Source organism: Anolis carolinensis, unplaced genomic scaffold (genome assembly GCF_035594765.1).
Source record: "Anolis carolinensis isolate JA03-04 unplaced genomic scaffold, rAnoCar3.1.pri scaffold_10, whole genome shotgun sequence".
NCBI classification, from domain to species: Eukaryota; Metazoa; Chordata; class Lepidosauria; order Squamata; family Dactyloidae; genus Anolis; species Anolis carolinensis.
Window position 1 is genome coordinate 22,676,175 of NW_026943821.1, and position 11,280 is coordinate 22,687,454.

Below are 11,280 nucleotides of genomic sequence, written 5' to 3' on the forward strand. Positions count from 1 at the left end.
ATACAAAGACAGTATGACACAGCAAATGAGCAGGGTGTTTGAAAAAGAACTCACTAGTTTTAATGTAAATTACATTAAAACTAGGGAGTTCTTTTTCAAACACGCTGCTTCATTTGCTGTGTCATACTCTGTCTTTGTATCAATAATAATAATAATAATAATTCTCAACACTTCCCAAGTATCTAGGACTGTGTGATGTATTATTATTATTATTATTATTATTATTATTATTATTATTATTATTATTATTATTTTATTACGAAATCCAGCATATCTATTTTGTTTGCTGTGTCATAATAAAATAATAATAATAATAATAATAATAATACATCACACAGTCCTAGACACTTGGGAAGTGTTCGATTTGTGATTTTGTGATACGAAATCCAGCATATCTATCTTGTTTGCTGTGTCATACAATATAATAATAATAATAATTTTATGTATACAGCTCACCCCAATCCCAACAAAGCAGCAACCCTATAAACAAGAGAAGTCCAGAAATATAATAATAATAATAGTCCAGCATATACAGGGTGCTTGAATTGACTTTGGATAATGGGAGTTGTAGTTCACCCGCATCCAGATAACTTTGTGAATCCCACTATGATGGATCTGGACCAGACGACCAATTCTCTCACACCAGAAGCGACTTGCAGTTTCTCAAGTCGCCCTGACAAGAAAAAAAAAATGAATCTGGACCAAACTTGGCACAAATAGCCCCTATGATCAACTTAAAAAACTGGCAGGGTTTGGGGAATATAAACCCAGGATGATGGGAGTTATAGTTCACCTTGCATCCAAAGAACATTGTGAACCCCACCACCGATGGATCTGGACCACACTTGGCAAACATAGCCAGCATGACCAACTTTAAGTACTGGCAGAGTTTGGAGGGGGGGCGATAACATGATGGGAGTTGCAGTCCGCCCACATGCAAAAAGGCCTGTGAAGCCAGATCCATACTAAACAATGACTTTTTCTAATATTTATCTTTACAAAAGACCTAACCTGAGTACCGAAGCTAATCTATACACATAATAAAAATATGTACGTTATGTGTGTGTATATCTCATTCACTGTGTCATACTCTGTCTTTGTGTCAATAATAATAATAATGAGGAGGAGGATGACGTCTCTTCTTCTGGAATTTTATTTAAGCAGAGGCTGGATGGCCATCTGTCGGGAAGGCTTCGGTTGTGTCCTCCCGCCTGGCAGAATAGGGTTGGACTGGATGACCTTTGGGTGTCTCTTCCAACTCCTTAAGATTTTACAAAAGGAAATGAAAGTGCTTAGAGTTCCCATTTGCCCTTCCCAGTCTGCCAGCTCTTTATCCTCAGCCTGTGACTCAGAAAAAGAGTCCTGTCCCTTTAAATCTGGGCTTCTTCCTCCTCCTGCTCCTTTTTCCTTAAAGGTGCCAGTTTGCAAAAAGCCAGCTGCAACCACTAATGGCAGGACCCCCCAAGAAAGAAGCAGAGATGCCCTCAAAGGCCAATGGAAACCCTGGTAAGACAATCCCAACAGAAAAAAAAGGGGGGGGGGGGCTTTAAAGGTAGGAAACCCAAGCTCTTTGGAACTTTTGTTTCAACTGAGTTTGGTCTCTCTTCTCCAAAATGCTTATAGCAGGCGTGGGCAAACTTGGGTCCTTCCTTTTAGGGCAGTGATTGGCAACCTTTTGCGCTTGGTGTGTCAAAATTCACCAAAAAACCTAGCATGACTTGGGTGGTGTGTCAGTTCGAGGGGGAAAAAAACATAATTTCGCAATATGTATAGTTTAAATAACAAATATATATAATTGTAATATATAACTGTATTTAATAAATCAAAAACTATTTACTACCCTTATTTCCATGTACAACAATCTATGGGACCTCTTGCAGTTTCCACACTGATTTCTCTCTATTCTAGTTTCAATGTAGTCATGAATAATGAATAATATAAAAATAATATAATAGTAATAATATGGTAATATACTACAATAATAATAGAATACATATACAGTAGAGCAGGGGTCCCCAAACTAAGGCCCGGGGGCCACATGCGGCCCATCGAAGCCATTTATCCGGCCCCCCACGGCACAAAGGCAGAAGGGGGTTGGGCTAAATGACCCAAGGGTTCTCTTCTTCTCTTCCAACTATTATTATTATTATTATTATTATTATTATTATTATTATTATTATTATTATTTATTAACATTGAGACTGGGAGGCCATCTGTCAGGGGTGCTTTGCTTGTGCTTTTGGTGCCCAAAAGCAGAAGGGGATTGGACTCAATGGCCCAAAGGGTCTCTTCCAACCCTCATCATTATTATTATTATTATTATTATTATTATTATTATTATTATTATTATTATTATTATTATTATTATTATTATTGCTTGGTGGCCAACTATAGTCCGGCCCTCCAACAGTCCGAAGGATTGTGAATTGGCCCCCAGTTTAAAAAGTTTGGGGACCCCTGCAGTAGAGTCTCACTTATCCAACACTCGCTTATCCAACGTTCTGGATTATCCAACGCATTTTTGTAGTCAATGTTTTCAATACATCGTGATATTTTGGTGCTAAATTCGTAAATACAGTAATTACTACATAGCATTACTGTGTATTGAACTACTTTTTCTGTCAAATTTGTTGTATAACATGATGTTTTGGTGCTTAATTTGTAAAATCATAACCTAATTTGATGTTTAATAGGTGTTTCCTTAATCCCTCCTTATTATCCAGCATATTCGTTTATCCAACGTTCTGCTGGCCTGTTTATGTTGGATAAGTGAGACTCTACTGTATAATAGTAATAATATGATAATATACTACAATAATAATAGAATGTATATATATAAATAAAAGAGTCTCACTTATCCAAGCCTCGCTTCTCCAAGCTTCTGGATTATCCAAGCCATTTTTGTAGTCAATGTTTTCAATACATTGTGATATTTTGGTGCTAAATTTGTAAATACAGTAATTACTACACAGCATTACTGCGTATTGAACTACTTTTTCTGTCAAATTTGTTGTCTAACATGATGTTTTGGTGCTTAATTTGTAAAATCATAACCTAATTTGATGTTTAATAGGCTTTTTCTTAATCTCTCCTTATTATCCAACATATTCGCTTATCCAACGTTCTGCCGGCCCGTTTATGTTGAATAAGTGAGACTCTACTGTGTGTATATATATATATATATATATATATATATATATATATATATATATATGCATGCAATGTGCATAATTCCCATGGAGTAAACAACAAAACAACTGGACCTGGACCAAATCACACCAAATTTGGTCACAAAAGACATAGTCATCCAATCAATCTGCATGCAGCAGCGTATCAGCAAAAATGATTAGGCGTGTCAGTGCTGACATGCGTGTCATAGGTTGGCCATCACTGTTTTAAGGTATTTATTATGGTCAGTTGTTTTATAAACCTCCACTGCCCCCAAGTATCTGAGGGGGAAAAGGAAAGGGCCTGAGGCTGTTAGGAATGATGGGAGTTGAAGTCCAAAACACCTGGAGAGAAGGCCCAAGTTGGCCCACACCTGCCTTATAGGCATAACCTGAAAGTCATTTTATACATAGGTAAAGGTAAAAGTTTTCCCATGACATTAAGTCCAGTCGTATCCGACTCTGGGGGTTGGTGCTCTTCTCCATTTCTAAGCCAAAGAGCCAACATTGTCCATAGACACTTCCTAGGTCATGTGGACACTGGCATGACTGTATGGAATGCTGTTACCTTCCCGCCGGAGCAGTACCTATTGATCTACTCACATTTACATGTTTTCGAACTGCTAGGTTGGCAGAAGCTGGAGCTGACAGCAGGAGCTCACTCCTCTTACCGGATTCGAACCGGCAACCATTTGGTCAGCAAGTTCAGCAGCTCAGCGGTTTAATCCGCTGCGCCACTGTGGGCTCCCTTTTATACATACTCCCTCTTAATACGAATTGTGTGCATCAAAGTGTGTGTGCCATCGGAAATAAAAGGTGCCACCATCTCAGCCTATTATTATTATTATTATTATTATTATTATTATTATTATTATTATTATTATTTTATTATGACACAGCAAACAAGATAGATATGCTGGATTTCGTATCACAAAACCACAAGCCGAACACTTCCCAAGTGTCTAGGACTGTGTGATGTATTTTCGGATGATGCGTGCAGATCCCAGTAGGGTGGCCTTTTGCAGCTGGCAGATCGTAATTTTGTCAATGTCAATTGTTTCCAAATGCCGGCTGAGATCTTTTGGCACTGCACCCAGTGTGCCCATCACCACCGGGACCACCTGCACTGGTTTCAAAGATTTATTATTATTATTATTATTATTATTATTATTATTATTATTATGCCAAGGCCTTGGGTACATTTTTTAAAAATGATCATATTCCTCTTTGCAGGGGCCTTTAAAAGACTGACCAACTCAGGAAAAGGAGCCATGATCGGAGCGGGATTAGGAATCGGTAAGCGTTTAAGAGTCTATGAAGTGGACTTTGCGTATTTCCAAACACTTTGCTTACTTCCATGTACTCTGCGTACTTCCAAATACTTTGTGTCCTTCAATATAATTTGCATACTTCCCAATACTTTGCATACTTCCAAGCACTTTACGTACTTCCAAACACTTAGCATACTTCCCAATACTTTGCATACTTCCAAACACTTTGCGTACTTCCCAATAATTTGCGTACTTCCAAATACTTTGTCCTTCCAGATACTTTGTGTCCTTCCCAATGCTTTGTGTACTTCCAAATACTTTGCGTACTTCCAAATACTTTACGTACTTCCAAATACTTTGTGTTTTTCCAAATACTTTACGTACTTCCCAATGCTTTGCATACTTCCAAATACTTTGTGTATTTCCAAATACTTTGTGTCCTTCCCAATGCTTTGCGTGCTTCCCAATACTTTGCATACTTCCAAACACTTTGCATACTTCCAAATACTTTGTGTCCTTTCATATAATTTGCATACTTCCCAATACTTTGCATACTTCCAAATACTTTGTGTACTTCCATATAATTTGCGTATTTCCAAAAACTGCGTACTTCCCAATACTTTGCGTACTTCCAAATATTTTGCACACTTCCAAATACTTTGCGTACTTCCATATAATTTGCGTACTTCCCAATGCTTTGCGTACTTCCAAACACTTTGCATACTTCCTAATGTTTTGCATACTTCCAAATACTTTGTGTACTTCCAAATATTTTGCACACTTCCCAATGCTTTGCGTACTTCCAAATACTTTGCGTACTTCCAAATATTTTGCACACTTCCAAATACTTTGCGTACTTCCATATAATTTGCGTACTTCCCAATGCTTTGCATACTTCCAAATACTTTGTGTATTTCCAAATACTTTGTGTCCTTCCCAATGCTTTGCGTGCTTCCCAATACTTTGCATACTTCCAAATACTTTGTGTCCTTTCAAATACTTTGTGTACTTCCATATAATTAGCATACTTCCCAATGTTTTGCGTACTTCCAAATACTTTGCGTACTTCCATATAATTAGCATACTTCCCAATGTTTTGCGTACTTCCAAATACTTTGCCTACTTCCATATAATTTGCACACTTCCCAGTACTTTGCATACTTCCAAATACTTTGTGTACTTCCATATAATTTGCATACTTCCCAATACTTTGCGTACTTCCCAATACTTTATGTACTTCCAAATATTTTGCACACTTCCCAATCCTTTGCGTACTTCCAAATACTTTGCGTACTTCCAAATATTTTGCACACTTCCCAATGCTTTGCGTACTTCCAAATACTTTGCGTACTTCCAAATATTTTGCACACTTTCAAATACTTTGCGTACTTCCATATAGTTAGCATACTTCCCAATGTTTTGCATACTTCCAAATACTTTGCATACTTCCAAATACTTTGCGTACTTCCCAATGCATTGCGTACTTCCAAATACTGTACTCCTTTGTTTCTCACCCTCCAGGCCTCACCGTCGTGGGGCTCCCTTTGGTGCTCGGAGCCGCGGGCTTCACCGGCGCAGGGATCGCGGCCGGTTCTCTTGCCGCCAAGATGATGTCGGCCACAGCGATTGCCAGCGGCGGTGCGGTTGCAGCCGGAAGCCCAGTGGCTGTCCTTCAGTCCGTTGGTAAGCCTTTGCTAGTTGAGCCGAATCAAGGCTGGACTGGGAATCCAAAGTCCAGAAGCCATAGTGTAGTGCAGGCCTTGGCAAACTTTGCCCCTCCAGGTGTTTTGGACTTCAACTCCCGTAATTCATAATAGCCGTTAGTTTGCCCATGCCTGGTGTCGTGGTTTGAGTGTTTCAACTATAACTAGGGAAACCAGATTTGAATCTCCTGGGAGATCTTACGAGAGTTGAATGAAAAGTAATGCCTCCACCTTCGTTATTTGGGTTTGGATAAGAATATTTTAATAAATCAAATGCAGAAATAATCCTTAGAATGTGCTCTTTAACTACCACTATTTACTATTCTACGTAATCACCAGACAATTGGATACATTTCTGCCAACGATGAACAAGGTTTCTGAAGTTGTCACGGAAGAAGTCGACACTCTGTTTCCGCAACCGGCATCTCACAGAACCTATCGTGCACAGATCTTCCGATAGCCAAGCAAAGCAATAATGTGACCCACACGTTCTTGTGAAATGCCGATTATGCTAGAAATTTCTCTCTTGAGTGATACGACGCTTGTCCTGAATCAATTTGACAACCTTTCACTTGTGAAACTCAGTGGTTCCTGTCACAGGACGTCCAACTCTTTGTTGGTCATGCAAGTCAGATGTTCCCACCTCAACATCTTTACTTGCCCAACAACAACACAATCACCATAAACAGCTTGCATTCTCTGATGAATCTCCTTTGGGGTGACACCTTCTGCTGTCAAGAATTCAATGACTGCACGTTGCTTAAGTCGCATTGACCAACCATCTGCACAGGGTTCCATACTTCGCGCTTTAACAACACAACCGTTCAATGCTAAGGCTTCCCCGTCTGCGCAGGGTTTCATACTTTGCACTTCAACAACACAACCGTTCAATGCTAAGGCTTCCCCGTCTGTGCAGGCTTCCATACTTCGCACTTCAACAACACAACCATTCAATGCTAAGGCTTCCCCGTCTGCGCAGGGTTCCATACTTTGCACTTTAACAACACAACCGTTCAATGCTAAGGCTTCTCTGTCTCCACAGGGTTCCATACTTTGCACTTTAACAACACAACCGTTCAATTCTAAGGCTTCCCTGTCTCCACAGGGTTCCATATTTCGCACTTCAACAACACAACCGTTCAATGCTAAGTCTTCTCCGTCTGCGCAGGGTTCCATACTTCCCGCTTTAACAACACAACCGTTCAATGCTAAGGCTTCCCGCCAAATGGAACTGTAGAGGAGAGTCTACTGAACAGGCCAATACCTGCCGCAGACCAGGACTGCCATCTGTTGAGGAGTTACGAAGGTGGAGGCATTACTTTTCATTCAACCCTCGTAAATGGGTCACACTGTCTCAGCCTCGGAGGCAGGCACATAATCTTGCCAGCCCTATGATAAGGTTGACTTAGGGTCACCAGAAACTTGCAAACACCAGCAGCAGGAAGAAAGGCTGGGGAAAAGGAGGGAGAGATGGAGACCCAATTGGAGTCACACACTCTCAGCCTCAGAGAAACATAGGTTTTCCTTCGGGTCAACATGAAGGCCTTGGAAACAAGCTGAAGGGCAAACAACAACAGGAAGATAGCTGCCTTAGAGTTTCAGACTGGAAAAATAGATGGGTCGATAGATGGAGACCCACTGGTCAAGAGATAGATAGGATGACCTTAGGGTTGCTATAAGTGACTTGCAAGCATCCAGCTCCTTGGGTTGCTTTGCCGAAAAGGACATAATATTATTCTTGAGGACGTCTGACCAAAGCAGAAGGGAGTGGGGCTAGGACTTTCCTCAATTTGAACACTAAACTAGTGATGCAGCCTAGGATCATATTGGCTTTTTTGTTGGGAGAGGATGATGGGTAGCAGAGTGTATTCCAAAATCATCATCCCGGTCTCACCTCCTTCTCCAGACTGTCTTCCCATGTGGATAAACAGCACTGGTCAAACACACTCCAGCAGGCGAAGGTTCAGTTGAAAATCCAACGGTTATAAAGCTTTATTTACATAACTATATACAAATAGAGCAATTCAGTCCTTCCTCCGTGAGTGCTCACGCCAAAGCAACCCACTCACACACTCTGAAGACACTCCTCTGCATTCCACAGGACAAGAAGAAAGTCCCGGTCAAACAAACTTGACCCCATTGGTCCTGTGATACGTCAATCATAGCAGGCTCTCATTAACTCCATAACTACTGGAATGCCTTGCCGAAAACTAACACAGAAGGCATTTCTAACAACTCAGATTGATTTTAACATTTCACAATACACAATACCCTGACACTTTTTAGCCGCTGCATCACACCGTCGACTCATGCTTAGTCTGAGATCTACACAGACCCCTAGATCCTGTGTTTTCAGGCGCCCAGCATCCTAAACTGCTGCTCTGCTTGTCTTTCAGGGGCAGCGGGACTCGCACTGAGCACCAAACTCGGGGTGACTGCGGCGACGGCCAGCGCTGGGGCAGCCATTGGGGCTGCAAAAAAGCCGAGCCCCCCGAAGCTCTAGGATCCATAGGATAACATTGGAAACATACAGATGGAAGTTATCTTGATGGTATCCTAGCAGGGCCTTTTCTGCATCTGCCCCAATCACAACAGCCTTGTTGAATTTTGATGATTTCTTACAGTCGATCTTTGGGAAATCGACCATTCTATAAAAATTACAATGAATCAATAAAACCACAAGGAGCAGCCAAGATTCTAGTCCACAAGGGGATTTGTGTGACTTGGTTGCCATTTCGGCCAAAGGAAAGGTGCTCGATTCCTTTCCAGCAACATTCAGGGAAGACCACTGGGAGTTGTAGTTTGCAAGGTGCCAGGATCTTATAAAACTATATCTCCCAGGTTTCTATAGCATTAACTGGTGTCACACTGTATTGATTCTACAGTATAGATCAGGTATGGGTATAGATCCAGCCTTAATCAAAGGGTAAAATAAGTGTTGATGCAGTTCATAAATATGGCCACTTGGTGGCAGTGTAGGCTTATAAAATAACTGACCATAATAAATATCCTAAACTAAAGAGAGCAGATAATGCCTGAATTTGGAAACTAAGCAGGGTGAACCGTGGGTAGTACTTGGATGGGATATCTTCAAATACCATCATCATCGTCATTAATATTATTGATATTATATTATTAAACTAAAGGGAGCAGATAATGCCTGAACTTGGAAACTAAGTAGGGTGGACCCTGGTTAGTACTTGGATGGGATATCTTCAAATACCATCATCATCGTCATTAATATTATTGATATTATATTATTAAACTAAAGGGAGCAGATAATGCCTGAACTTGGAAACTAAGCAGGGTGGACCGTGGTTAGTACTTGGATGGGATACCTTCAGATATTATCATTAATGTTAATATTATATTATTATATTTATTTTTATTTTACTTTTTTTTCTCTTTTAATGAGACTCAAAGCGGATCAGATATGCCATTGAGTCAAGGAGAGACAATGAGAATGGGTTTTTCACAGACGGAAGCAATTTCCTATAGGATCTCCACCAAAACGTTTATATATTATATATGTGTGTGTGTGTGTGTGTATACATATATTTTATATAGACACACACACACACACACACAGTAGAGTCTCGCTTATCCAAGCTAAATGGGTATATTATTATTACATAGTATTATATCATAATATTATTATTAATATAATATGTACTGTATATATATGTGTGTGTGTGTGTGTGTACATATATTTTATATATTATATATTTCTATATCTATCAATCATATATATATTTATTATAGTCGAAGCGAAGCCACAACCATTGAGCAAAGCATCCCAGAAAACTGAGATGGGTTAGTAGACATATTATTAGTTAACTATCATATGATATAACAATATAATATATTACAAGTTGGATTTTCTATATATCATATGAACGTTCTTGTGTATGACATTTATTTACATGTGCGTATACATGCAATACACATAGCCTGCGGGTCATTTGATATAATATCTTTAATAACTTTGGAAATGGAGGTGTACTATTTATATATTTTGCATACAGTATATTATTAGCATGGCACAATATTAGTATTATATATTATTATATTGTACTCTACTGCAATATTATTAGTAATATGACGTGTCATATATAATATCCAATTATTATATTATTATATATGTATTATTTTATTTCTTTGCTACATTTATATTATTATTATTATTATTATTATTATTATTATTATTATTATTATTATTATTTGCGACATTTATATACCGCCCTTCTCACCCCGAAGGGGACTCAGGGCGGTTTACAAGTATATAAACATACAATATATTATATTATACAACTATATTGCAATATTATTAGTAATATTGCATGTAATATAAATATACAATTATAATAGTGAATTATAATTATTATTACATTGTATTACAACATAATATTATATATCCCGCTCTTCTCACCCCGAAAGGGACTCAGAATGGCTTACAAATCAAATGAACGTACTATATATTATTAGCATAGGACAATATAAGCATTAAATTACTATATTGTACTATATAATTATATGGTAATATTATTAGTAATATTACATTTAATATATAATATATAATTATTATTATAATATTATATTATTATTAGTATAATATTGTATTACATTATATTATTATCATATATATGTGTGTGTGTGTGTGTATATATATATATAAATATCGTGTTGTCAAAGGCTGGATCACTCGATTGCTGTGAGTTTTCCGGGCTGTCTGGCCATGTTCCGGAAGCATTCTCTCCTGACGTTTCGCCCAGATCTATGGCAGGCTTCCTCAGAGATTGTGAGATCTGGCAAGTGGGGTTTACATATCTATGGAATGTGGAATCAATCAGGGCCAGCTAACACCTTCCGACAAAGGATTCCCCCCAGGCAGGAAGCAGCCAGGCTTTGAAGCTGCAAGGCCATTCAATGCTAATCAAGGTGCCCAATGGCAACATTCACATTTGACTCAAACAAGAGTTCTTTCAACCACACTTACCTAGTTGGTTAGACCTAGACCTCACCACCTCTGAGGATGCCTGCCATAGATGTGGGCAAAACGTCAGGAGAGAATGCTTCTTGAACATGGCCAGACAGACTAGCAAACTCACAGCAACCTAATATAATATATATTTTGGAATT

General features: G+C 38.9%; 1 protein-coding gene across 1 annotated transcript; it reads left to right on the forward strand.

Annotated features, from left to right (window-relative positions):
* The first annotated feature begins 315 nt into the window (after positions 1–315).
* Positions 316–8,834, forward strand: LOC100564417 (interferon alpha-inducible protein 27-like protein 2A). The gene is made up of 4 exons (XM_008120798.3): positions 316–1,506; positions 4,401–4,463; positions 5,960–6,121; positions 8,538–8,834. The coding sequence occupies exons 1-4, from the start codon at positions 1,449–1,451 to the stop codon at positions 8,642–8,644; spliced, it is 390 nt and encodes a 129-aa protein (XP_008119005.1). The 5' UTR covers positions 316–1,448; the 3' UTR covers positions 8,645–8,834.
* Positions 8,835–11,280: the final 2,446 nt, after the last annotated feature.